This window comes from Ochotona curzoniae, unplaced genomic scaffold (genome assembly GCF_017591425.1).
Source record: "Ochotona curzoniae isolate NIBS_2020 unplaced genomic scaffold, NIBS_Ocur_1.0 scaffold_3835, whole genome shotgun sequence".
Taxonomy (NCBI): Eukaryota; Metazoa; Chordata; class Mammalia; order Lagomorpha; family Ochotonidae; genus Ochotona; species Ochotona curzoniae.
Window position 1 is genome coordinate 2,425,407 of NW_024467114.1, and position 27,720 is coordinate 2,453,126.

At 59.3% G+C, this 27,720-nt stretch overlaps 1 protein-coding gene across 1 annotated transcript in view; it reads left to right on the top strand.

The window, feature by feature from the left end:
- PKD1L1 (polycystin 1 like 1, transient receptor potential channel interacting) overlaps window positions 1-27,720 on the top strand; it is a 55,431-nt gene that overhangs the window by 16,867 nt on the left and 10,844 nt on the right. The window contains 25 exon segments of the mRNA XM_040964497.1: window positions 875-1,017; window positions 1,754-1,874; window positions 3,453-3,564; window positions 5,196-5,391; window positions 6,369-6,425; window positions 7,006-7,221; window positions 7,994-8,239; window positions 9,827-9,937; window positions 10,047-10,207; window positions 11,011-11,111; window positions 11,971-12,163; window positions 13,944-14,027; window positions 15,201-15,408; window positions 15,753-15,859; window positions 16,880-17,096; window positions 18,253-18,444; window positions 19,497-19,610; window positions 19,694-19,763; window positions 20,678-20,715; window positions 21,396-21,507; window positions 22,234-22,351; window positions 23,071-23,155; window positions 23,971-24,147; window positions 25,930-26,048; window positions 26,549-26,659. Coding sequence (XP_040820431.1) covers window positions 875-1,017; window positions 1,754-1,874; window positions 3,453-3,564; window positions 5,196-5,391; window positions 6,369-6,425; window positions 7,006-7,221; window positions 7,994-8,239; window positions 9,827-9,937; window positions 10,047-10,207; window positions 11,011-11,111; window positions 11,971-12,163; window positions 13,944-14,027; window positions 15,201-15,408; window positions 15,753-15,859; window positions 16,880-17,096; window positions 18,253-18,444; window positions 19,497-19,610; window positions 19,694-19,763; window positions 20,678-20,715; window positions 21,396-21,507; window positions 22,234-22,351; window positions 23,071-23,155; window positions 23,971-24,147; window positions 25,930-26,048; window positions 26,549-26,659 — 3,409 coding nt within the window.

Below are 27,720 nucleotides of genomic sequence, written 5' to 3' on the forward strand. Positions count from 1 at the left end.
GTGCCTGCATCCCTGAGCAAGGCTCTGTGTGCCTGGGAGGGCATTTCCGCCCAGCAGGATCTTACACAGCTGCTCACGAAGGAGCTTCACACCCGGTGCTGCGACTTGGGGAGTAGTTCCGGTGCTGATGCTGTGTGCACACGCAATCCAGAGAAACCTATCAGTGCTGCAGCTGTCCTGTGGGAAAAGTCTTCAGAAACTCCGTGGACAAACTGCATGGGTTTCAAAGTTATTTTTGCACCCAAATAAACTGATGTTTGAAAAATTATTTATTCAGTAAGAGGTGGAGGGGAGGAGTAATGGGTAGACAGTAATGGGTAGTACCAGTTCCTGGGGTGTGGCAGGGCTGGAACCAGGAGCCAGCAACTCAATCCAGGTCCCCTGCACAGGTGGCAGGCATGCAGTGACGCCTCCCGGGGTGGCAGTAGCATTAGAGTTGGCACCAAGGAGACTGGGTTCTCCGAGGTGGGACACGGGCATCCTGACTGGCACCTTAGCTCGAGGCTCAGCACCTGCCCCAGAGTAAGCTTCCTTGGGAATTCCTCTTTCCCACTAACGTTTGGAAGTCCCCTCGTGTGTGGCTGAAGCACTAAGAGAATCCAGGTCGGCAGGGAGGTGTGCGGGTGGGCCATGCGCCTGCCTGTCTTCTCCCCGTGCTACTGTGCAAGACTGTCCTCTGTCTTCCAGTGCCTAGGACTGAACCCCACAATGTGCCTGAGGTTCCCCAGGCGCGGCAGAGAGCCAGGAGAACCAGGAAGTCACTGGGGGCCTAGCAGGGCTGCCACTGCTGGTCCAGCGGTGCAGGTCTGAGGACCCTGCCGTGTGGTCTCGGCCCTCCGTCGTGAGTGAGGTACCTCTCTCTCCTCTTCTTTAGCCACCAAGCACGGCCTCCTCGGCAAAGCCCAGCTGTACTTGACGGTGAACCAAGCTCCGCAGCACGTGGCCTGCCAGGTGCAGCCACACCAGGGTCTGGAAGCGCACACCCTCTTCAGTGTCTTCTGCATGTCGGGAGAGCCGGTACGTGGCGGCCCCGCAAGCCTGAGGGAGGCGGCTGCAGTGGCTCCGACTGCAGTGCCCTTCCCTGATCATGGAAGGACTTTGGCCTAAGGTGGCGTGTTGGGGTCCCCCAGAGCAGCCCCCATTTCAGAGGAGTCTGGGACCTGCTCACCAGGAGCCATGCAGGGTACTGAGGGCCTCTGGCCAGGGCAGGACACTGTGGTTGAGCCTGCTCTGAGAAGCTGGCAGGTGATGGAGAGAGGGGTGCACCCAGTTGTTCTATGGGTGTGTGGAAGGTCACTGTGGGGCTGACACATGAGTGCAGCAGGAGGGTTAGCCTGCTTCCTCCGGGGCAGGTGGCAGGCAGGCAACTGGTGGCCCTGGGCTTCCCTCCAGACCTAGTTGTGGTGGCCTCTGCCTGACAGCCAGCATTGTATCCCTCTAACCACTCCTGCCCTGCCCCTCTGCACTGTGCCCAGCTGGGGGCCATGACAACTGATGGGTGGTGTCAGGAGGGGCAAGGAGAGCCAGCAGCTCCCTGGGAGGGACCCCAGCGCACTGGGAAGGCCGTGGGAACTGGGCAGAGGATGCCCACAGGCTGGGAGGCCACACCCCTGGGCTAGGCTGCTGGAGTTGTTCACCCATGCTGTCGCGGAGCATAGCCTTGGGGTCCACGCTGGCAGCACGTGCTCCTCAGGGCCGCCACTCATAGTCCATTCATCTCCCTGGCCCTTGGTTCCCCACACTTGGCTCCCAGGACTTTGAATACGAGTTCAGCTACCAGATCGGCGACACGCCACGACACATTCTGTACCATGGGAGGGACACCCAGTACTACTTTGCACTGCCAGCTGGAGAGCCCATGGACAGTTACCAAGGTGGGTCACGGTGCCAGCTGGAGAGCTCATGGACAGTCCAAGGTGGGCCACAGTGCCTGTCAGGGTCCCTGTGGACAGTTACCAAGGTGGGCCACAGTGCCTGTCAGGGTCACTGGCTGCAGTCACCAAGGTGGGTCACAGTGCCTGTCGGGGTCACTGGCTGTGCAGTCACCAAGGTGGGTCACGGTGCCTGTCGGGGTCACTGGCTGCAGTCACCAAGGTGGGTCACAGTGCCTGTTGGGGTCCCTGTGGACAGTTACCAAGGTGGGCCACAGTGCCTGTCGGGGTCACTGGCTGCAGTCACCAAGGTGGGTCACGGTGCCTGTCGGGGTCACTGGCTGTGCAGTCACCAAGGTGGGCCACGGTGCCTGTCGGGGTCACTGTGGACAGTCGCCAAGGTGGGTCCTTTGGGTTCTGAACATTTCCTTCTGGTTTCCAAAGACTAGAGATTGTCAAAATGATGTGTGTAGAAATCAAGATCTTTCATTTACCGTTGTTCATTTCTTCCACTATTTAGTCAATTAAGAACATTCATAATCATTAAGCTAGCTTTTTATGCTTTGAATGTTAATTTCATTATCATGTAAGAGATCAAATGTCGGAGGAAATCTTTTAATATATGAGTTTAATGTTTAGAGCACGCAGTCCCTCACCAGCGAGGGATGCCACATGCGGTAGATGGTGAGATTGTAACGGGACAGCGAGGCACCTGCTGCGGGGAGCAGGCAGTGCTGGCCTGCCGAGTGGGAGCCTCGTGATCCCAGACCAGGTGAGGTTAGCAGTGGCAGCAGCTCTGTGCCCTGGCCCCTGCCGCCAGGGTCCTGGGCTGCCCTGGGCAGTGGTGTCAGCCAGGCCATCTGAGGGGTGTGCAGAAGCAGAGGCCTAAGAATGTCCTTGGACAGACATGCCCTTACCCTGAGGAGACCACGAGGCTATGGCAGCTGGGGTGTGAGCATTCAGAAGTCACCCCTGCAGTAAGTCCCCGGATGTCAGCACTGGGGCTTCCTCCAGGAGGACTGCCTTGTGCCTTGTCAAGGGTATACCTTGTGTGATCAGCCCATGTGGCTCACAGGATTGAACCTGTGACTCTTGCCATCTAGCCTCCGGCAGGTCTCCTAGCCTCACCCTGGGCCCTGGTCACAGGAGGGACTCCCTGGGTCCCCCAGGTTGCTGTTCCCCGGAGTTCCTGCAGACCTGCCCTAAGCGCTCTTGGCCTGTAGCTGCCAGACCTGCCCACATCATTCAGGACTCACTTCAAGGACTGCTCAGCCCTTGTGGAGGTCACACTGTGTTCCCCAGACACTCCCCAGCCTGGACTCCACGGAGAAGTGGGTTCTGGAGCTTGGGGCAGATCTCCTGGGGGATGGGAGCCCCGTTCCCATGCCCTGCTTTGCTGTGCTGCCTCTGCAGCTCCCACTAGTCCCTGGGCACATGCCCTGCTCTGCCAAGGTGCCATTGTAGCTGTTGACGTCCACGGCACAGGCCTGGGGAAGGGTCAGCATCCCATTGGTGTCCCCACATGCCTCGGTGGGCTGGCCACATGCGCAGAACGCATCTCCTCTGCTGTGTTCCCTGTAGTCGTGGTTTCTGCTGAGATCACAGATGGCCGAGGCTCCAAGGCACAGCCGTGCGCTGTGGCCGTCACCGTGCTGCCCCAGTTCCGAGGGATGGACTGCCCTGGCGAGGACCTGTGAGTAACAAAGCCTGCATGACACATGTGTCACAGAGCAGGGCAGCAGGGGCAGGGTGGGCATGGCAGGAGAGACCAGCCAAAGGTGCAGCCAGCAGCCTGCATGCACCGAGGTGTTTGTGCATGCTCTTCCGGCCCTCCACCACTCGCTCCTTTTCGCAATAGCCTCAGCAGGCCTGAGTCCCTCCTTCCTTTATTTAAGTGTATCATGACGTTGTATGTGTCAACAATGATAAAAAGTCCAGCATCCTATTGTCCAGATGTATTTAACAGTTTCACTTGGAGTCCATCTTCTACTCAGGGGTGGAAATGCATACCGCAATGTATCTTCGCAGTATGCCAATTTCTTTTTAAAATATTCCTCTGGATGAATAATGGGTAAATGTGTCTGTATATCTATTGATCTTGTATTTTGCATGAAGGCTGCTTTATATCAAAGAACAGATGGTATTTGTCCTTTTGGGATTGGCTTATTTCACCGAGCTTAATGGTCTCTAGTTGGGACCATTTTGTTGCAAATGGTAGAATTTCATTCTTATTAATGGCTGAGTAATATTTCATGGAGTAGATGTACCAGTTTCTTTCTTTTTTTTTTTTTAAGATTTATTGATTTATTGGAAAGTCAGATATACAGAGAGGAGAGACAGAGAGGAAGATCTTCCATCCTATGATTCACTCCCCAAGTGAGCGCAACGGCCGATGCTATGCCGGTCCGAAGCCAGGAGCCTCTTCCAGGTTTCCCACGCAGGTGCAGGGTCCCAAAGCTTTGGGCTGTCCTTGACTGCCTTCCCGGACCACAGGCAGGGAGCTGGAAGGGAAGCGGGGCTGCCGGGATTAGAACCGGCACCCATATGGGATCCTGGGCATGCAAGGTGAGGACCTTAACCACTGCGCCACCGTGCCGGGCCCTGTACCAGTTTCTTTAACCACTCCTTTTTTGATGGACATTTGTGTTTTTTTTTTCCTTTTGTTGGTCATCTGGGTTGTTTCCATGTCTTTGCTATTGTAGATTTTACTGCTGTAAATATGGGATTACAGGTAACTTTCTCATATGCAGATTTCATTTCCTTTGGATATATCCCTAGAAGTGTGCCCTGTTTTTAATTGGGCTGCAAGAGTTCTTCAAATGCCCTGATTGAAGTCTGTGGGGTTTGTAGATAGTTCTCCCGAGGTTGTGGGTTTTCTTCCCACACTTGTCTGCTGAAGAAAAGAAGCTTTTCATTTCAGTTCAATTCGATGTGTTTGCCCTCTATGCTTCATGTCATTGGCATCTTTAAAGAAACTGCTGCCTCTGCCAAGAGCATGTGCACTTGGCTCTTGCTGTTGTAAGGAAGCCTGGCAGGTTCCCCGTTACTGATTCCATTATTGACAGGATCTTAAAGAAGGGTATGCATTTGAAAGGCAGAGTCTCACATGTATGTACAGAGAGATTGTTTACTCACCACGTGCCCACAGCAGCAAGGGCTGGGCCGAGCAGGAGCCTGGCACTGCCACGCAGGGTGCCGCCTGGCTCAGCAGGCGCTGCAGTGAGGGCGAGGATGTCTGAGAGCTGACTCCTCCCTGTGTCTGTGGGCAGGCTGGAAGGTTTTGCAGCGTGCAGGAACACTCATGCCACGCGGTGTCCCCTTCAGGTACAATTCCAGCCTGAAAAGCCTGTCCACTCTCCAGCTGATGGGGAGCCACGCGGAAGCCAGGAACTACATCACCATGCTCGCCCGGATCCTGAGCCGTCTGACCACGGAAGACGGAAATGCCTCGTGCGGCCAGTGGTCACGGATACAGGATGCGCTCATCTCCTCGGTGTGGGCCTTCTCCTCTGCAGACCAGGTGTGGCCCGGGTCGGGCAGCTTCACTGGCTGCACGCACGTGCCAGGCAGCAGGCCCGACAAGTGGTTGTAAGCACACAGCACAGGCAAGAGAGCCCATAGGGCCAGCTCGGCTCCATGCATGGCCGTGGTCCCTCTCGCCTGCCAATGTTTCAGATGAGTGCTGCTCATTTATTATTTTTTAAAGATTCATTTTTAAAAAATTTTGAAAGAGTTACAGAGAGAGGGGAGATACAGGGAGAAATCAATCCTCTAGCTGCCGGTTGACTCCTCAAACAGCTGTAGTTGAGCTCTGCCAAAGCAGGAGCCTCTCCCAGGTCTCCCACATGGGCGCAGGGGTCCAAGGGCATGGGCTTGTCCAGCTGCATGGACAGGGAACTAAATGAGAAGTGGAACAGCTGGGACCTGACAAGATACCCGTACGGCATGCTGGCACCACAGGTGAAGGCTTAGCTTGCTATGCCATGGTCCCGGCCCTGGTGCTGCTGGTTTATAGAGAGTGGTCTACGTCAGCGCCCACCGCAGCTAATTAAACACTAACACTTCAGGAAGGAAAAGCTCCCTAAATTCAGCTTGGTTTCTTCTGTGGCCGGGCTGCAGGCTCCTGTGCCTCCTCTGAAGGACTGGTGACTGGTTGCTGAGACCCCTCCCGGCTGTGCCTGGCACTGGCATCAGGGCACACTCACAGCTCCCAAAGCAGCTCGTGTGGTCACCATCATCGGACGCCACACTGGAGCTCAGCCCGTCCCCACCTGTGTCCCTCTCTGACTGGTCACAAGTCTGTCTCCTGATGGGGTTCTGTGGGGCTGGCCAGGGGGATGCAGGAGGAGCTAGAATGGGGGGGAAAGCTAGTGGCCAAGGTCATGGTCCCTTAAGAGCTCTGGGCTCTCAGCCAGAAGGCAAGGGGCCCACTCTGCTCCCACGTAAGCTGAGGTCTGAGACTAACGCATGCTGTCCCTTCTTGGTCTGCTGCTTCAGGAGGAGTTGATGGCTTCAGTACTGATGCTGAGGGACCTCGTGGGCCTCCCCAGGAAGGTGGGTGGCCTTTCTTCCCAAGGGCGTTTGCCTGCTTGTCGCGTAATGGGGGGATCACAGTTGGATGCGTTGGGATTTGGATACACACAGTGAAAAGCAGGGCTTATTCCTAAGAACTGCCATTGGCTGGGAGGCCCAGCTCGGCTCTGGGGCGAAGACCTTCCCTTAATGCAAGAACAGGTCAAGGCCAGCACTGACAGTGCTGTATACCTCGGGCACAGCCCTGGACTCTCCCATCACCACTGCTTCCTTCTCTTCAGCTCTCTGACCCCCAGCTGGACCCTGACATGCTACGGGAGGAGGGAGGACCTGGCAAGAAGGGGTTTTCATGCCAGTGGGCTTCAGCCCCAATAGCCTGTTAGCACCTAAGGGGCTGGAGACACCTTTGTTTGTCCCGGTGAGGCTGGGTGGGGCAGCCATGTATCCGAGAGCCGGCTGTAGCTCAGGAGGTCAGCTGGGACTCCCCTGGAGCCTGCTCCTGCACCTGGGCAAGTCTCTCAGTTCCTGATCACGAGGAATAGCGGCTGTGTGCACGCTGTGTGCCAGCGGTCCCCAACCCACGTCTCCTTTCCCCTGGCAGCTGAGCTCCACCAGCAAGCTGCTCATCCTTAGGTATGTCCGAGGACTCCTAGCTCGCAGCCGTCTTCCCACGGGGCTGGTGCTCGGCCGAGGCCTGCGGCTGGAGCTCGTCCAGCTCCTGTCCACAGTCTGGGATGCCTCGGGGCAAGAAGGGACAGTGGTGGCCCAGGCACACATCCAGGAGGAGGGAATGGAGTTGGCGTCAGCCTTGTTGCTGGTGAGTCCTCACCCTCTTGTGCAAAGTGGACACCCCATTCGGGAGGGCTGGGGCTGGAGTCGCCTCACAGAGCCGTCCTGTGATTCTGGGGGACACCTGGGGGCCCGTGTTTCATGTTTGGGAGAATTTCCATTTGGCACATGCGTAGGATTACATGGGAACTGCTAGGAAGTGATGGCAGTGAGCCCATGTGCAATTGTGCCGCCATGCTGCAGCTGGAAAACCTACAGAGCCACACTTCACTTTCGTCTGCAGCAAACGCTGGGAAGCTCTTGGAGATGGGGCGGCGGTGGTTGCGAGCTTCTGTCTGTCCTTGCACTTCTCCCCTCCCACCTGCCCAGGCCTGCTGCTTTTATTTAACAGGTGGGAAGTTAGAACACGAGTTAATGTCCACGTGAGTCGAGCAGCAGCAAGCCTGCTGGACTGACATGTAGAAGCCTTGTCCACACACCTGTCCTGGAGCACCCTTGGGCGCAGTCTCCCCTGCTTTAAGAACCACACTGCTGTTAAACTCCACTCTGCTGAGCTAAGACTTGCAAGAAGCTCAGCTGGTGTTAAGAAGAAGCAAAGCCTCCCAGGCAGATGTGGCGCAGCCAGAGACCCCGTTTGTACTTTGCTGTTGCCTGTCACCTGCACGTCCACGTGGCAGCCTTTCTCAGGCACCCAGACTGGAGACAAGCTGATGTTGTAGCTTCCTGCTCTGCCCTGCTCTGCTCCCAGCAGGGTCTGCTGTCTCTGTCACCAACATGGGGCACCACTCTTTGTGTTTTAGGGTGGCCTCTCTCTGCCACAAGAACGTGAGCTCCGGGTCAGTGCCAGGCAGGTGGAGTTCCTGACCATGCTTCATTACAGCCTTCAGCGCTCTGCCCACAGCCTGGGCCCCATCCGGGTGCACCTGCCTGATGACCTGGCTGGGCCCGGAGCCGCCTGGGAGGAAACACAGAGCCCATGCTACATCAGCCAGCTTGTGCTGTTCAGGAAGAACCCACACCCATGGGGCGGACGCGCTCCCGGGCAGGTACAAGCACTATGGGAACTTGGCTATCTCCAAGCTCCGGGCTCCGAGGGCGAGAGGAAACAGGTGTTGGGTCTACACCTGTGTATTGGTTTTAGGAGAGGCCTGGCTTGGGACATGTTGCCATCACCACTGCGCTTAGGTCAGCTTCCCTAGCACCACAGGTGTTGCTGCTCCTGGGGTGGCTGGGCCCCTCCCTTCCTTGTTTGCTGTTGGGGTTGGTGCATGTGGGACCTTGATGGTGCCTGGCCTGGGGCTCAGCCTGAGTGATGCTGTGGAGGGGCTGTGAGGACCTGCTGGTTCTCCTGTGTCCCCCTGACCCTGCAACAAGCACAGTTCAGCCAAAACAGCAGTGGGCTCCCTGGGCCCCTGGGGGAGGACCAGAGAGGAAGTGTTGAGGTGGGGACAGCAGAGCGGGTGGTCCCAGTCACTCGGTGGCTTTGTGAACACCCACCTCACTTCTGTACCCAGAACTGCACGCAGGACATCCTGGCCCCCGTGGCTTTGGCAGGTTGAACAGAGCGAGACCTCTGGCTGTTCTGCCCCAGCCCCGCTGTCCTGGCTCACACTCCAGGCTCCACTGGGCACTGAGAAACAACTGGGGAATGAGCATGCAAGAGAGTGATGAATGCTTGTTTTGTTCAAAGATAAATGATTTTAGAATGTACTTAGTTTTTCTTAAAAGACTTATCTTATTTTTATTGGAAAGTCAGATATACAGAGAGACAGATAGAGAGGAAGATCTTCCATCTGATGGTTCACTCCACAAGTGACCGCAATGGCTGGAGCTGAGCCAATCCAAAGCCAGGAACCAGGAGCTTCTTCCGGGTCTCCCACATGGGGCAGGGTCCCAAGGCTTTGGGCCATCCTTGACTCCTTTCCCAGGCTACAAGCAGGGAGCTGGATGGGAAGTGGGGCAGCCAGGACCTGAACAGGTATCCGTATGGGATGCCGGCACTGCAAGTGGAGCCCAGCCTACCACACCACAGTGTTGGGTCCCTAGTGTAATGCTTTTAATTATGCAGGAGTTGGAATGTAGTGAGTGTGCCAAGATGTCTGCTGCAAGGGAACGGCCTTCGGACGCCTGGACTGAAGCCAGGCTTCTAGGAATGCATGCTGTAGAAGTAAGGAGAGATTGCTGGAGGAAAAGTTGTGCTGGTTGTGATCACCCAAATGGAAATATACCCACATGTGCAAATGGGGGTGTAATCCACTCATTTCAAGGAATTAAAATCCTTCCTTGAGAGCCAGTTAAAATGACACCAGTCAGGGAAAGTTACTGATCCAGGAAGAGTCTCAGCAACAATGCTGAGGGCCGAGTTGTCTACACGGCGGTGTGGTCGGTGGGTGCAGCACCCCAACCCTGCCCGCTCTGAGGAGAGATTGGGAGCGAGAGCCACGCCGTTCACCTTTCTGAGCGGAGACTTGATGCCCATGAGCTCTTCCGGGGCGGATGGAAGGCTCTCTGAATGCTTGCAGTGTCCACCTTGCTGCACACAGAGCGGCCAGTGCACCCGGCTGCTGCCCGTCCAGCCGCGGGGTAGGTGTCTCGGGCTGCCTCCTCGGCGTCAGGCTGGCCTTTCCCCCCAGGTTGGTGAAGCTGTGGGCCTGACCCTGCACACCTGCTCCGGCAGAAGGCCGATCCGCCGCCATCGGCTGGCGAGCCCTGTGACTGTAGAGTTTGGGGAGGCCGGCGGCTCGGTAAGGGGTGCCCCTCGCGGTCTGTGCCTCCGCGGGCCTTGCAAGCAGCTCCGTCCCCGCTGCCTGTCGGGGGCAGGCTGTACTTTGCTGTTTTCTGTTGTGGCGGCAGGACGGCCAGGGAAACAGAATGCCCTTTGTGTTGCTTCGTGATGAAGTGAACGTCCATGAGTTTGCCTCGGGGCCCTCTGGAGGTGCTCCGGAGACCCTGCAGATGCGCGTGCAGTTCTCCAAGCCGGCGGTGCGGGCCTTTCCGGTCCTCCTGCTTGTGAGGTGAGCGTGGTGGGAGATCGGGTTCCTGAGGATCTTGGCGGAGGAGCCTCATTTTATAACTATGGCACACACAAAGGATACTCACGCGAACATCAGAGCCTGGCAGTCACACCCGCACGGAAGCCGCCGGCCTGTGGGGCTGGAGGGACCTCCCCCTCCCAAGGGATGGAGCCCCACTCGCTCTGCCCTCTGAGCTCTTGCCCCTGGTGCAGGTGTTGCCCACACAGCCCTTAGCACAAGCCCATTGTCCCATTGTCAACTTGCGTCTGACCGAATGACCTGAGCCATTAGACTTAGAGCTGCTTGCTTATAGAGTTTGGAGTTTGAATGGAAGTCTGTACTGGAAGTCTCATTCTGAGGGTCCTGTGCTTCCCGTTGGTCAGCACCAGCCACCTACTGCCCACAGAGGGCGGCATGCCAAGGCCACCATGTGCCTGTACCCAGGGCAGCTGTGCCCTCCCACCAAGGGCAGCCATGCCCTCCCCGCCCTGGGCAGCCGTGCCCTCCCCATCTTGGGCAGCCATGCCCTCTCTGCTCTGAGCAGTCATACCCGCCCCACCCCGGGCAGCCGTGCCCTCCCACCAAGGGCAGCCATGCTCCCTGTGCTCATTCTGGAGTGTGCAGGTTCTAAATTAAGTTCAGGATGACCAGGTTATGTAGACAGTTTTATGTAGACCGATGGGGCTGGGGTAGGCCTGGTGGCCTGTGTGTCGTCCCGGGGAGAAGGGACGTGTGGCCCCAATGTCAGGGTGAAAGGCTCTAGGGGGGAGAACCTGGACGCCTGAGTACACACTGTCTCCTAGATTCTCCGAGAGACCCACGCCCTCGGCTTTCCTTGTGAAGCAGACCCACCTCTGGGAGGAAGGAACGCTGCAAATTTACATCCCTGCTGCTGCCTGCAAAGGTCAGAGGGCAGCACGGCCGTGGCCGCAGCTCCTGGGGTGTGAGGAAGCCTGCATGTGCACGCGTGCATGGGCGTGCGTGCGTGTGTGTGTGGCCCTGGCCCCAGCCCTGGTGTGGCCCCCTGTCACATGTGAATGCATGGCATACAGGCGTGCAGTGGGCAGTACAGCCTAAGGGCCTGGGCCCCTCACCTGTGTGGGAGACCTGGCCCAGCTCCTGGCTTTAGCCTGGTCCAGCCCTGGTCTTGTGACCGTGGGGGGTGGGCCAGCAGCTCGGCCCTCCCTGGCAGAGGTATCCGCCCCTTCTCTGTCTCTTTCAAGTAAACAATCAAAAAGTGTATATATTTTAAGTGGTTAAGTCTGCCAGCTTTTCCTCGTACATTTTGAGGTGTATTGGTAAGGCCCCGGGAAGCCTTGCCCGGGCCACCTGCTATGTGACTGAGATCTCGGCCTGCGTCTATTGTTGTGAATGCCGCTAAGAATGGATCTGATTCTGTATTTTTATAATTGGCTGATATCCAGTTATCCCAAGAATGATTTTATTGAAAAAAAAATCTTAGAACATTAAGTGCTTTTGCTTTTAAATATGAAAATTACCCCAAAATGGTGAGCCAAGACCACATTGGGCCCCAGGCAAGTTGGGACAGGGACATGCTGGTGGCTGGCCAGGGGGCCTGGGCAGGCAGGGGTGCATGTGGACGGTGGCAGGCAGGTGTGGATGTCGCCAGCCCTGGGGACACTGCACTTCCGCCGGTTCTCAAGTGATAGGCCTCATCACGGGGCCTCAGCCTTCCCTGCCTGTGTAGGGAGCAGGGTCTCCTGCAGACCCCAGCCTGTGTCCATGCTGGCCTTTCTCTGCAGAGTCCCGAGTGGGCTTCTTGTCCTTGCTGGATGCTGACTACGACAAAAGACCCCCGAACAAGCACCTGGCTGAGGCAGTGAACTACACGGTCCGCTTGCAGTGGCTCCGGTGCCTGCAGTGGGATGAAGGAGAGTGGGGGTCGTCCCGCTCCTCCCCACAGCCAGGGACTTCTCCTGACTCAGTGAGCTGCAGGTACAGGGGTTGTTTTTATCAGTTGATTTGGCTATCATTTTCCGTCGTGGGTCCAGGCCCCGGAGCCCTCTCCTGGGACAAGCTGGAACCATCTCCGTGGGACAGCCCCAGCCCTACTCGCCCATGTTACCACATCTGCCTGCCAGCCACAGGCCTCCCACTTGCATGGCACCAGAGGGATGGGGGTCTAAGGCTGCAACTGCCCTGGCCCATCACTGGGGACGGGCACGTGGGGGCCGCATCCCCAACACTGAGATCTGGACACCATCTGGTGTTCAGACGAGCATCAGCAGCGAGGCCGCACTCTCTGGGCAGCTCTGTGGTCCTCTGTGTCCTTCATCGCTGTGGACTTCTCACCATGTCTGTGTGTGCCTGTGTGTGCCTGTGTGTGTCTGTGTGCCTGTGTGTGCCTGTGTGTGCCTGTATGTGCCTATGTGTGTCTGTCTGTGTGCCTGTGTGTGCCTGTGTGCCTGTGTGTGCCTGTGTGTGCCTGTGTGTGCCTGTGTGTCTGTGTGTGCCTGTGTGTGCCTGTGTGTGCCTGTGTGTGCCTGTGTGTGTCTGTGTGTCTGTGTGTGTCTGTGTGTGGCTGTGTGCCTGTGTGTGCCTGTGTGTCTGTGTGTGGCTGTGTGCCTGTGTGTGCCTGTGTGTGCCTTGTGTCTGTGTATGCCTGTGTGTGTCTGTGTGTGCCTGTGTGCCTGTGTGTGCCTGTGTGTGCCTGTGTGTGCCTGTGTGTGCCTGTGTGTCTGTGTGTGCCTGTGTGTGCCTGTGTGTGTCTGTGTGTCTGTGTGTGTCTCTGTGTGTCTGTGTGTGTCTGTGTGTGGCTGTGTGCCTGTGTGTGCCTGTGTGTCTGTGTGTGTCTGTGTGTCTGTGTGTGCCTGTGTGTCTGTGTGTGTCTGTGTGTGGCTGTGTGCCTGTGTGTGCCTGTGTGTCTGTGTGTGGCTGTGTGCCTGTGTGTGCCTGTGTGTGCCTTGTGTCTGTGTATGCCTGTGTGTGTCTGTGTGTGCCTGTGTGCCTGTGTGTGCCTGTGTGTGCCTGTGTGTGCCTGTGTGTGCCTGTGTGTCTGTGTGTGCCTGTGTGTGCCTGTGTGTGTCTGTGTGTCTGTGTGTGTCTGTGTGTGGCTGTGTGCCTGTGTGTGCCTGTGTGTCTGTGTGTCTGTGTGTCTGTGTGTGCCTGTGTGTCTGTGTGTGTCTGTGTGTGTCTGTGTGCCTGTGTGTCTGTGTGTGCCTGTGTGTGCCTGTGTGTGTCTGTGTGTCTGTGTGTGTCTGTGTGTGCCTGTGTGTGCCTGTGTGTGCCTGTGTGTGTCTGTGTGTCTGTGTGTGTCTGTGTGTGTCTGTGTGCCTGTGTGTGCCTGTGTGTCTGTGTGTGTCTGTGTGTGGCTGTGTGCCTGTGTGTGCCTGTGTGTCTCTGTGTGGCTGTGTGCCTGTGTGTGCCTGTGTGTGCCTTGTGTCTGTGTATGCCTGTGTGTGTCTGTGTGTCCCTGTGTGTGCCTGTGTGTGTCTCTGTGTGTGTGTGCCTGTGTGTCTGTGTGTCTCTGTGTGTCTGTGTGTGCCTGTGTGTGCCTGTGTGTGCCTGTGTGTCTGTGTGTGCCTGTGTGTCTCTGTGTGTCTGTGTGTGCCTCTGTGTGTGTGTGTGTCTGTGCCTGTGTGTGTCTGTGTGTCTGTGTGTGTCTGTGTGTCTGTGTATGTATGTGTGTGTGTGCCTGTGTGTCTGTGTGTGTGTGTGTGTCTGTGTGTGTCTGTGCACATCCATGCCACGTCCTAACCCCGTGGTTTTCTCCCAGCTATGACCGCCTCGCTCTCTTCTCTCTCCTGAGACGGACACTGAGCGCCAGCCTGGGAGTGAGCCGTGTTTCCGAGTGGCGAAGGTCAGCTCGCGGTTCTCTCTCCTGACTTGGTCCCATTCATGCCTCTGCCTGCTCTGCCTTCTTTTCTGGCGTGTGGGTGTTGGAGGGGAATTGGCTGTAAACAGTTGGGAAGGCGCACACACTGCTCCCTCACACTGGCACGGGTACCATGTGCATTTGGTCACCTCACACCCGTTGGTTTGAAGCCTGTGCTGAGAGCACTGCCTGGCTTGCCTGTCCTGGCCTGTACCACGGGCTTAGCCTAATTTCACCTCTCCCTCTCATAAAAGTGCCCCGTTTTGGATAATGATATAAGAGCCAGGCTATTTTTGTGGCCGGTGTTCTATGTGGACCCCTGCCATTTGCTGTGAAATATGGGCGGGTGGACGTGTGGTCGGGAGCTTCCCTGTCCGCCATCAATGTCACACGATGCTGTCGTCAGTCCAGTGCCCGACCCTGAAGGTGCTTAGGGGACGTTTGCTGAATGACTGTCCAGGGCAGTTGTCTCTCTGTGTCCGTGTGCTCAGAAGCTCTACCTGGCTTGCTTGTTTACTCGCCCATATCAAATACTTAGGAAATAGGAGGGTCGCTACTGAAGAAGCAGATGGTGGCCATGGTGGTCACGGTCATCCCAGCAACCAGGGCCCCAGCACAGTGGCCACAGCCAAGGCTTCTGTGGCACCGACAGTGCTGGGGAACCAGCATGGGGAGCAGCCCAGAGACAGGTGCAGCCACACGGGCAGGTGGAGCATCAAGAACTCCTGCCCAGGATCTGGGAGGCTCAGGCCTCCCAGCCGGGCAAGCAGGAGACACCTGCCAGCCAATAGCCTGTGGCTTAGACAGGCTTACCCAGACAGGTGGAAGAGGAGAGACAGAGAGCCCAGGGCTGAGCCCAGTCCTCAGATGGGTGCCTCCATACGGCCTGGGCTTCGGGGCCGGCCCAGCAGAGTACCACCGAGGGCTAGCGGAGCCCAGTCCAGGCAGAGCACCTTGTCAGGGCAAGGCTCCCAGCAGAGTGGTGTCAGGCACGGGGGACAGATAAGTAGCACCATAGGGCCGGGGTGGGACGGGTTGGGTGGCAAATAGAGAATGTGACTCACCTCCGAGGGCCAGCGCTGGAAGGGCTGGGGGCCAGGGCTGGTGGGTCATTGCCTGGCCGTCTGTGAGTGAATGCCAGGCTTCCTGTCCTTGCAGGCACCCACAGAACTTGGTACCCGGGGTGTGTGTGGCAGTGCTTGCGATCCTGTATGGACTTCTGGCTGTGAAAAGCCGGCGTGTGGACTGCCGCGAGAAGAAGAAAGCGGGCTGTGTTTTCCTGCAGGAAAGTGTCCCTCCTGGCCACCAGCTCTACGCCATCGTCGTGGACACGGGCTTCCGGTCGCCCGCAAGGTTTTCTTCAAAGGTAGTAGGAAGCTCCACAGCTGGCATGGGAGGGCACAAAGGACTTTAGAGGCATCTGCTGCCCGTCTCAGCTGCCCCCTCCTAGTCAGCACAGCCCCCCTTTGCCGTCTTCGCCGTATCAAGCTGCCTGGGAGATGCTGCTTGCCCCCGGTGTTGGGGAATCCCTCTGGAAGCCGAGACTGGAGCTGTGCACCTTGGAGCCTCGATGATTCCGCTGCCCACCACCCGGGTCCACGCTGTGATCCCGGCCTGTGTCAGGAGAGGAGGAGGGATTTCAGGGGCCCCCACCCCAGGGCTGGTGGCAGGTGTTGGCTGTCCCGAGCTGTCCTCCGTGTCTGTCTCAAGGTCTACGTCGTCCTGTGCTTTGAGGATGGCTGCTCACCGACCAGAGAGCTACACTGTCCCGAGAGGCCCCTGTTTGAGAGGAATTCCAGACACACCTTCATGCTGAGGTATGCCGGGGCACTGCCAGCGCATGGGTGTCCACCGTGCACCTGCGGGTCTGGGGCGGAGGCTCACAGGGGAGCTCTGAGCAGTTTGCTGCTTGGAAGTAAGCAGTGCGCATGTGTAATGGGGAGAGGAGAGAGGAAGGCCTGTGTGCCACTGAAGTTCAAGTTCATGGTCCCTGGGGTCCGGGCAGACCCAACATGTAAGAGCCAGGCTGCAGCTCTCAGAGACCACAGGGTTGGAGAGTGGGTGGGAGCACAGGGGCCCCGTTCCACGCAGATGGAATGTGCTGGGGCTGGAGAGCGGGTGGGAGCACAGGGGCCCCGTTCCACGCAGATGGAACGTGCCGGGGCTGGAGAGCGGGTGGGAGCACGGAGCCCCGTTCCACGCAGATGGAACGTGCCGGGACTTTCTCCTGCGAAAAGTGCTTTCTCCTGGGAAACTTGATTTATAGCAATTGGTGCACTGGAGTATTGGTGGCTTTTTAAGGGGAGAAAATGCTAACTTAAGATCAATCCAGGCCAGACACCAAGATGTGGAGATTTGAGTGACTGACTTGGGCACGCCTCCTCAGTCCCCATACCCATGGGGTGTGGAGTTGATTCCCAGCCCTGAGGTGGGCACCTCCTGCCAGGGCTGGTCCTGGGCGTGCCAGGGTCTTTATTTCATGAGCACCCGTCCATACCAAAGATTGAAAGTTCCACTTCTCAGTTAGGTACAGCAAGAGACGAACATGTGGTAATAGACCAGTGTAAGAACAGACTGAAAGAAAAGTCGTGGGAAGCTAAGGAATCATTTCTGAAACTTTCCAACCGGAACCGTGGGAAGCGGAGCCTGGATGGGGAAGGGCAGCGTGGCTGTCCTTGTGAGCGGCGGGCAGGGTCCCTGCTCACGGCACCCACCTGCCTGCCCCTCTGCCTGCTGGCCAGCAGCTGGCATGCCTGCCCGCCCCGGGGCCCACAGGCTCCTGAGGCTGCACACTGGCATGGGCAGGGGCTGAGGAGACGTTGCCTGTGTGTCGCCAGTGCCCCTGCCCGGCTGGGCACACTCCAGAGGGTCCGCCTGTGGCACGACAGCCGGGGGCCTGCCCCAAGCTGGTTTCTCAGCCACATGATGGTGAAGGAGCTGCGGTCTGGACGGGCCTGGTTCTTCCCTGCTCAGTGCTGGCTGGCTGCAGACCGGGACGATGGCCGCGTGGACCGGGAGCTCACCTGTCTGCACCAGGGGTTTGGCATCTGCAAGGTGAGTCCTGGGCTGTGACACAGGGAGGGGTCCTGGGCTGAGACACAGGGCGGGGTCCCAGGCTGTGACACGGGGAGTGGGTCCTGGGCTGTGACACAGGGAGGGGTCCCGGGCTGTGACACAGGGAGGGGGTCCCGGGCTGTGACACAGGGAGGGGTCCCGGGCTGTGACACAGGGAGGGGGTCCCAGGCTGTGACACAGGGAGGGGGTCCCGGGCTGAGACACGGGGAGGGGGTCCTGGGCTTGACACAGGGAGGGGTCCCGGGCTGAGACACAAGGAGGGGTCCCAGGCTGTGACACGGGGAGGGGTCCTGGGCTGAGACACAAGGAGGGGTCCCAGGCTGTGACACAGGGAGGGGGTCCTGGGCTGAGACACAGGGAGGGCGTCCTGGGCTGTGACACAGGGAGGGGTCCTGGGCTGACACAGGGAGGGGGTCCTGGGCTGTGAGACGGGGAGGGGGTCCTGGGCTGTGACACAGGGAGGGGTCCCGGGCTGAGACACAAGGAGGGGTCCTGGGCTGTGACACGGGGAGGGGTCCTGGGCTGAGACACAGGGTGGGGTCCTGGGCTGAGACACAGGGAGGGGAGGCGGCAGAATAGGACAAAGCCTCCCACCATCTCATGAGCTGCTGGGAAGACCCTTCTTTCATTTGAAGAGTTGCAGAGAGAGGGAAGGGGCCGTGGGAGACAAGCCGTGACCCCATAAGCTCTTACCAGTAGGCAGTGCGGCTGCCAGCAGGATTTGGCCTTGCTGCTGCTGGGACGTGTGCATCAGGCTGCTTTTCCACATGCTCCCAGGACGTGTGCGCCAGGCTGTGTTCCCACCGTGCTCTGGGGACGTGTGCGCCAGGCTGCGTTCCCCCCCATGCTCCCAGGACGTGTGCTTCAAGCTATGTTCCCCCCATGTTCTGGGGACGTGTGCGCCAGGCTGCATTCCCCCTATGCTCCCAGGACGTGTGCGCCAGGCTGCGTTCCCCTGCCCCCGTGCTCTGGGGACGTGTGCGCCAGGCTGCGTTCCCCCCATGCTCCCAGGACATGTGCATCAGGCTGCGTTCCCCTCGTGTTCTGGGGACGTGTGCGCCAGGCTGCGTTCCCCCCCATGCTCCTGATACATTGTGCCAGGCGACTTTCCCCGCCCCCATGCCCCCTGCTGCAGCTTTTCTACATGAGGTGCACGGAGTACCTGGAAGACTTCCACGTGTGGCTCTCCGTGTACAGCCGGCCCTCCAGCAGTGACCTCCTGCACACGCCACGTCTGGCCGTCTCCTTCTGCCTGCTGTGCACGCACATGTGCCTCACTGCCCTGGCCACTGCCCGAGGAGGCTCACAGGTGGGGGCATAAACTCATGTCCTCGGGCAACAGCGGGTACCTGGGGACGTGCCATGATCTTGGAGATCCCGCAGGGACTGCTAGCCCGGACGGGTGGGCAGAGTCTGCAGGGGATGCGCAGCATGGCTTCCCTGGAGGCGCTGACCGCCTGGGCTGTCGGAAAGGGGTGTTCCCGAGTCTAAAAGAGACTCCTGTATCTATTTAAAAGACTGACAGATCTCTGTCTGCTGGTTCCGTCCAGTGCCAGGCCAAAGCTAGGGTTTCCCTCCACTGTTTTCTCAAGAGAGTCCAGCAGAAGTGGAAGAGCTGGGATTGAACCTGGAGTCCCGAGTGGTGGCTTAGTCCACCACGCCACAGTACACACCCCACTCCCTGATGTTTCTGAGGTTAACCACGTATTCGGACAGTAACACAAACTGTCCCAGGTTAAGGGGCGGAGAGCGGCTCTGACGGCCACTCCTGCCCCTGGTGACCTAGAGAGAGAATCCACTCTCAATGTGCCCTGAGAAGGCGGGCATCTGGCTTTCCCAAGGTCAAGAGTTATAGCCAGGCTTCGGGGGGTGAGGGGCACAGCACATGGCCACCCCGGGGCATGGCTCATGGGGCACCGGGCGGCTGCAGGGTCTCTCAGCAGCTCAGTGAACCGTCCACAGGACGGTGGTCCTGGCGCTGCTGTGCGACTTGGGGCGGGAGGGCTGTGGGAGAGTGCCTGGGGGAGGTTTGTAAAATCAGGGCGCGCCACCTAGTGGCAGGAAGGGAACAGTAACACCCACCTGGGAAAGCTCAGGGCTGCTGTGGGAGTTTGAAGGTCATCTGGGGTGGACAGGCTGTCACGGGGCCTGACCTCCACAGTGGCCTCCTTGTGGCTCCTGGCCCTGGCTGAACCTGCTGAGTGCGTGCTTGTTGCCAGACTTTCCTGGCTGCAAATCCTGTGGTTTGCGGGCAGTCCTCGTGCCGGGGGTGGAAGGGAGAGCACACTGCCCGGAGCTCACGCACTGTCCGACCTCAGACGTCTTGGGCTCAGGGCCCACGGGTGCCAGCGGTGATGTCACTGCTCTGGGTTGTTGCAGCTGTCTGCCGGCCCCACCGACCTCACCTTCCATGCCTTTCGCCTGGGTCTCCTGTGCAGCCTCCTCGCCTCCCCCGGGGCGCAGCTCTTGTCTCTGCTCTTCAGGCTGAGCAAGGTACGGCACCTGTCTGAGTGGTTCTGCCTTCCTGGGGGGACCCTGCTCTGGGAGCCCTCGTAGCCTTCCCTTCACCTCCACAGGAACCCCCGGGGCCGCCCAGGGCTGCAGCACACACCCCCCTGAAGGGCGCGCAGATGGAGGCACCGCAGGGTAAATGCACTTGGAAAGGCTGAAGCCCACCACTCCCCTGGCTCCAGGCTGCTGCTTCGGGCCAGCTTCTGTGTGCTGGGCTGCCGGGGGCTCCAGGCTGCTGCTTCGGGCCAGCTTCTGTGTGCTGGGCTGCCGAGGGCTCCAGGCTGCTGCTTCGGGCCAGCTTCTGTGTGCTGGGCTGCCGGGGGCAGGTCAGGTGTCAGGTGGGCTCCACCCCTCTGCTTCCTCTGCCCGTGTTGGACTGAGTGTTGTCACCATGTGCCATGATGCAGAGGCGTTCGTTACCCATCAGGTGGCTGCGTCAGACCCCTGCATCCCCACTCCCATGGCTTTGGTAGAGTTTGATTTTTTTTTCACAAGATGTGTTTATTGGAAAGTCAGGGTTGCAGAGAGAGGCAAAGCAGTGCTCTTCCACCCATGACTTCACGACCCAAATGGCTGAACAGCCAGGGCTGGCCGGGCTGGAGCCAGGTCTCCCACATGGGTGTGGGCCCAAGCACTTGGCTCACCCGCTGCCTTCCCAGCTGTGCCAACAGGGAGCTGGATGGGAAGTGGAGCAGCTGGGACGCAAACTGGCACTCAGGTGGCAAGTTGGTGCTGTAATGTTGCAATGCCAGCCCTGCATCCATTACTTTTAGGAAAATTGTACCCACCCCATTTATAGTCACAGTCTCCTTTTTGCTTCCCTCAAGAGCTATTTTTCTCAGCTGCTGTCTCCCCAGGGTGGCCCCTGGTGGGTGCAAGGGTGTCTGAGGCCATGGCGACCCAGCCAACCCCCCAGACTCTGACCCAGCCTGGTGCTGCCCTCAGCAAGGCCCCTCCCTGAGGAGGGAGGACCAGGGCGATCCCAGGGCGATCCCTGGAGAGTGCAGGATGCTTGGCCTCAGGTCTGACTATGCTTTTCTTCAACTCAGGCCCCGGAGAGACGCCTGGCGACCCAGAGCTGCACCAGGTAAGCAGGCGGGACTACAAGCGGGCCTGACTCGGCCACTGGCTCTCTCTGGTGTTCCCCAGGCTGGGTTCTGGCCATGAGTGAAAACAAAGACCACAGGGCCTAGCCATTCCCCAGGGCACCCGGGCAGGGGGCGGTGAAGGAGTCCCCGTGGGCGCTGCTGGGAGTGGAAGGCGCATGTGCCGGAAGTCCTGGCCAAGCTCACGCAAGGCACTGAGGCCTGCTCAGGCAGCCGTGGTCCTTCAAAAGGCGCTGAAGTGAGGAGCGGCTGCCCAGCAGGGCCCATCCCATGTCCCAGGCGGGTCTGGAGCGAGTGGGGGCTGAATGTGGGATCGCAGCCGCAGCCCCTGGCCCTTGTGCCTTGGGCTCCCTGGATGGCTCTGAGGGCTCTCTGGTCTCCAGCACCTGCTCCTGGGTGCCCTGCTAGAGCACAGGGCCTCCCTGCCCTCATCACCACCTGCAGGCCCAGCCAGCCTCCCACCTGGAGACTGCTCCTCTCCTCGCTCCTGGCTGAATGACCTACCCTGGAGGCAGGGCCTGATCACCTTGACCCTGACCCCACACTCCCCTTCTGCCCCTCACCCTATCTCTCAGAACTCATCCCACCCATGCCACACCTGCAGGGGTCACCACTGTCGAGGGCACAGCCCTCCGTAGTGACTCTGACCTTGTCATTGCAGCACCCTGCCTCGGCCATTCTTGTTCAGAGGGATGGGGCCCGGAGGAAGGCGACGAGCAGACCTGGCACAGCCTGTCCACCGTGGGAGCCGGAGGCCTTGGGGGCTGCCCAGGGTGAGCCAATCCTGAGGGAACAGAGCCACCGCTGCCCTCCCCATCCTCAAGATGACAGCATTGTGCCATCCAGTTGGCCCAGTGTGGCCTGCAGCCCAGGGGGGAGGCCTGGCCAGCGGTGCCACAGTTGGGCCCAGTGGGTCTCATGTGAAACCAGACTTGGGCCCATCTGAAGCTGGGACGTCATTTGAGCTACACTGGCCGGGGAGCCTGGACTGCGGGGCGTGTACCCCCCAAGACACTGGCCCCTAGGGCGTGTCGGAGCATGGCTCAGGAGGACCTGGCCGTCCTGGCCAGGGCTGTGTGGACCTTGCTCCATGCTGGCCCTGGCTCCACTCCAAGGCAAGCGTGCTCCATATCTGCTGAAGCCTTGGGTCGCCGCTGCTTCGCCCATGGGCTGCACGGGGTGCAGGGCAGTCTCTGGAGGGGCAGGCTCCGCAGTCCTCTCCCCAGGCATGGCCCTGCTCCTGGGCAGCAGGCAGGGACGGGAACCTGCAGACCATGGAGACCCGATGCGGCCAGGCAGGCACCGCCCTCAGGCCAGCTGCTCTGTCTCAGGCGTGAGCTGGAGGCTGCTTCCTCCGCCTCTGGGGGAACTCTCAGTTCAGGAGCAGGGTTCTCCGAGGGCCCGCTGGGGGTCACACTGCATGCTGTCCTGTCTGTGCTGGGGAGCACGGGACCTACTCAGCCACCCCGTCTGCCTGTCCTTCCCGGCTCCCAATCCAGGCCCAGGAGGATCCCACAGGCGAAGGGTCCGTGAGCTTTGGCCAAGTTGGACTGCATGGGCCATCTGCAGTTTGGCTTCCCTGGCCTGTGCTCTGGCGACAGCGATCCTGGGCTACAGGTAAGCCATGGGCCCTTGGTGGGAAGGCCAGTACCTGCACGGTGACCCCTGCAGCCCCAGGGTCACAAACACGGGTGCCCGTGGCCATGTGTGGTGGCTTTCTCCTTCCTCCTCTTGTCCTCCTGGGGGTGAGCACAGCCACAGCCTCACCCGACCTGCACCTGTTCTGTGGGCTGTGGCTGGCTCTGGATGCGCTCCCAGGTGCTGGAGGAGAGGCCGCAGGGCTCCTTGAGGAAGTCAGGGCAGGCCCCAGGCCAGGTGCACCTGCCATTTGGGAGCGAGGGTCCAGGCCTTGCAGGCTCCAGCCATGCCCAGCATGTGCTGCTGGGCTCTGGTCCCGTGCTGCTTGGCAGCCGTGAGACAGCCTGGGCCGACACAGGGCCCTGTTGTCCCACTGCATGGCCAGGTGTTCTGCACAGCGGTGGTTGCGGCATCTTTGTGGATAGGAGTGGGGATGTACGGTAACAGGTGCAGTGTTAATTGTGGGCCTGGTGCAGCTGCGCGTGCCCCACCTGTGGGCGTGGCTGTGGCTGTTATTGCTGCTTGTCCTCTCCCTTCTCCTCCCTGTTGCTGGCCCTGGGCCCACCCACGTGTTGGACTTTCCTTTCTCTCCCCACTGGGTGGTCCCTGGAGTGCATGTCCTCTGGTCAGGACAGGACTCCCGGCCCTCCCTTCCCTGTGCCCCTGTCCAGCAGCCCCTTCCTGGCTGTCTCTGCCAGGTTCGAGCCGGCCCAGTGTGTGTGGTGGCTGCACCTGCTGTTCCTCTCCGTAGTCTGCTGCTGCTTCATCATGCAGCCACTCATGGTGAGATGCATGCCCATCATCAGGGCACTGGGGAGGGGTGGGAGCCAGGGGCTTTGCTCCACAGCCTGGCCTGGCAGCCATCCTAGTGGTACTCCCACCTCCGTTCGCATGAGGGTGCTGAGCCTCAGGGACCACCCCAGGCACTTACAACATCTGAGCAAAGTAGGATTAAAGGCAGTTCCTCCCTGAAACCCACCAAGTGAGAGGCCCCAGCTTCTGGGGGCCCAACTCAATAGCATAGCAGTTAAAGTCCTTGCCTTGAATGCACTAGAATCTCATATGGGTGCCAGTTCTAGTCTCGGCGGCCCCGCTTCCCATACAGCTCCTTGCTTGTGGCCTGGGAAAGCAGTTGAGGATGACCCAAAGCCTTGGGACCCTGCACCTCAGTGGGAGACCTAGAAGAAGCTCCTGGCTCCTGGCTCCTGGCTTCAGATTGGCTCAGCTCCAGCTGTTGTGGCCACTTGGGGAGTAAACTATCAGATGGAAGATCTTCCTCTGTCTCTCCTCCTCTCTATATCTGCCTTCCAATAAAAATAAATAAATCTTAAAAAAAATAATAAAGGTTTCTGGGGCCTGCATGTTATAAAAAGCATACATGGGCTTCAAAATTGGCCTCAAAATAAACCCAAACCTTTTCACTCCATTTCTTCAGGAGTTTGAAGCTCACCTGGGGCTTGGGTGGGGCCACACCTGGGGAGCAGGTGGCCGGGGTCAGGAGGCAGTGGTTCCTCATGACTGCTGGTAACGTGGGGACACAGGCCCGCAGGAGACAGACAGCCTGCCAGCTGCCCTCAGCACCGCGTCCTTCCTTCTAGATGTGCGTGCTTGCGCTGAGTTTCGCTTGGAAAAGAAGAGACGACAGCCGCTTCTTTGCTGAGTCGTTACACAAGGCCACTAGGAACCTAGACTCCGGACTCGAAGGATGTCCCAGGACCCACGACGCGCTCCCCAGCAGCCCCTGCTGTGCTGGCAGTGCAGGGCACATCGCGGAGGTGAGGGAGAACTGACCCCTCAGCTCCTGTCCTGCTAAGCACCGACCCCCACAGCACATGGGGCAGCTCCCCGGGGTCGCCTGGATGCACCCTGGGCTCCCGTGCCTCTGCATCCACCCGTGGGGCTCTGACCAGGACACACCCTGGGCTCCCATGCCTCTGCATCCACCCGTGGGGCTCTGACCAGGACACACCCTGGGCTGCCGTGCCTCTGCATCCACCCGTGGGGTGCTGACACCTCGGTCACTGTCTTGCATTTATGCCAAGCCTGCACACAGCAGCACCTCAAGAGAAAGGAATTTGTCATAGATAGGAAGCAAATGAAAAAGTCTTTCTTGGCCATGACCTTGGCCATTCATGTATTGGACCTGCTAACTTACAGCTTTCCTTCTGTCTCGTACCACCCCTTTGCCAGTCAGTTTTGAGGGGTGTGTGTGTGTGTGTGTGTGTGTGTGTGAGAGAGAGAGAGAGAGAGAGAGGGGGCCTGCCAGCAGCAGGGTGTGCTCACAGCTGCCCCGAATGCACATGGCATGCTGTGTGTGGCTGAGCCTGGGTCAGTTACAGCCATCACTTAGGGCTTAGGATGCACCTGCTCGCACGGTCAGAGCCTGTCCTTGGCCCTGCTGCTCCCTGGGGCCCCGCGAGGGATCCCTGCCCTCCCCCCAGCTCTCGGCTGTGCTCAGGTCATAGCTCTGTGGGAGGCAATGTGCTGTGCCGGCCCATGTCATGCGCACTCATTGTGCCGTGTCACTCTGTGCGTGTCACATGCTGCAGTGGCACACTGGCTACGTTTGTCATATAACTTGTTCTTGATACCTTATGGAGCAGGCTGCCTTGCTGTGTCCCCTTAGAGGAAATGGGAGCTCAGAGGAGCCACGCAGCACGGAGGGCCGGCTGCCCATAGCAGCTCCCGCTGGCCTGCCCTCTAGCCCCAGGCTCCCCTGGCCCTTCTCACACCCCGGGGTGTCTGCTTTCCTCTTCGCCCCCCGTGGCCACTGGCGCCTCCTATCCCTGTAGGCTGTGGGTTCACCTGGGCGCCAGTGAGGTGGCGGGGGAGGCGAGTCTTTCAGTTTGTGCAGGCGCATTGCTGCAGCCTTGGCTGGCAACTCCCGCCTGGGCAGGTCCCATGGGCAGCTGCAGTGGGGGCATCTCACCCACCACATAGCAGTCAGCACCAGCTTTGCATCCATCCCTGCCTTCTGCTTCCTAGAAGCCCAGAGGTCTGGGACAGAGGGCAGCCTCTGAGCTCTCAGGTCCCTGAGCCTGAGCCAGGGTTTGCCCAGTGTGTGAGAGAGACAGAGTGAAAAATCAACAAAGGATACTGTCAGCGATTGGTTTGTTGGCTACCGTTGTGCCCTGGCTGTGAACAGACACACGAGGAAGAGAAAATGCTTTATAAACCACAGAGCAAGAACAGGGCCGTTTCTCACCAAAACTTCTTGCAGCAGCATTTGTGGGCTTGCCGTGTCTGCCCTGGGAGAAGCCCTGGGTCAAGGCCAAAGCCGAGGGCTGGTCACAGAAAGCGGCCCTTTGTGGTGGCTGAGCAGAGCCCTGCCACCAACACCATCCTGGCCGGGAGCTCGGGGTGTCAGCTGCGGCTGCATCCCCCTGCCGGCCCACACTGGCAGCCTGGTGCCCTGGTCCGCACAAAGCACTCTTTGTTCCCAAGCGCCCACTGCAGTGTGCATCACGGCGATGCTGTGGGTGCCTCGGGCTTGGCAGGAGCCCCGGGGCCTCTCCCCTTCCACCTGGCAGCTTGCTTATGCACTCTGACCCAAACAGGTCCTGGCTGCCCGGCAGCGAGCCCGCCGCCTGCGCTGGGTCCAGCCCCCGTCCCGGGCCCAGCTCAAGGTCACCAGGGAGAGGACGAAGAGGGAGAATCGCGCCCGGGCCACCCTGAGGTGTGTGCAGCGTCCATGGGGAGGGGCTCATTCTGACCCCACTCTGCTCCAGGGTCCACGTCCTCATCACGGGTGGGGAGACCTCGTCCATGTCACAGCCCAGGTCCCCAACACGGAATGCCAAGAAGCTGAGTGGTAGAGAACACGACTCTGCAGCCTACCCACGATGGCAACCTGGCTCTGGTGCCCTCTGCCCACACCTGGCCTCATACCTTGAGCGCATGCCACCCCCCAGGTCATCATTAGCCCAGACCTAGGACTCCTGTCACCATGGGGACATCTTGGAAAAAGCACAGCAGGGCATCGAGTTAGCCCAGTGACGTGGGCTCAGTATGGCAGTGTGTGCCCCCGGGTTATGGTGCCCAACAGGAAGGCCACTTGAGATCATTTAGGGGTGGGCGCTGTAGGTAAAGCCTGTGGGGTCTGGGACGGAATCCTGGGTGCAGACGTGGGGGCCGCACAGTGTCCAGGGGCAGCTGACCTCCCCGTCTCCCCCGCAGGGATGTCGCTGTGCTTGCCCTCAAGCTGCTGCTGCTTCTGTGTGTGACGAGTGGACGGTCCTCCAGGGATGCGGGCTCTCTCAATCAAGCTGTGCGGAAGTGGTTCACCAGGTTGGAGGTTTGGGGAACTGCTCAAAGCTCCATAGTCTCTGGCCACATCCAGGGCCAGAGAGCCCAGGGCGGGCTTCCATTTGTTCACCCTCCCCCGCCATGCAGGCCCTGCGCGAGTGCACCGTGGGGACTGGAAAAGGCTGTCCGTACAGCCCACATGCAGCCCTGGGCGAGGCTGTGCAGTGGACGCAGCAGCCGCAGGCTCTGGGCCCCCTGCCCAGGGCCTCTCCATGGGGTGAGTGGAGAGACAAGGACAGTGCAGGACACTCCTGGGCTCGGGCCAGAGGCAGGGCCTTGCTGCCGAGAGATGCCACGGGCGCCCACCACCCCTTCGGTGCCTTCCGCTGCAGCCTCCGCCTCCTCCCTCCCCCCCTCCCCCAGGGCAGGGACCCACAGAGCTCCTGACCCAGGGGCCATGGCCAAGATGTCCATCCCAACATGAGCAGCTTTCGCCTTTCTGCTGAAAGTCTGCGAAGGCCACGGCCAGACTTCTCCCCCGGGGCAGGCTGACACGCCTCCCCAAGCTGGCTGGTCTTGAAGTCTAGCGTGCACGGCTGAGACCGTGTGGCTTCTTCACCATGGTGTCAGTGGCCACGTGTGGACTAGCCTGGCTCCCGGGGTTGGTTGAAGGCGACATCTGCGCAGCAGCTCCCCTCGAACCCACAGCCTCCGACCAGCTTGTTCAAGTTGACATGAATTAGTTCCTTGAATAGTCTAGCCAGGAACGAGCAGCTTGAAAATTGAACAGAATGGCCTGTTTTAAAGCACATTTGCTTTTCTTTCTTTTTAAAGATGATTTGTTTATTTAAGAGGCAGTTCCTGAGAGGGGGGCTGTGGATATAAAGTGACCTTGCATTTGTTTACTCCCCACGATGGCCACAGTGGGCAGGGCTGGGCCTGAATGAAGTCAGGAGCTTCTTCCAGGTCTCCCCCATGGGTGCAGGGACCTGAGCAGTCGGGCCATCTGTCTCAGGCACGTTATCGGGAGCTGGATGAGGAGTAACCAGGACTCGAACCGGCACCCATATGGGAAGTTTTGCCAGCTGCACCACAGTGCTAGC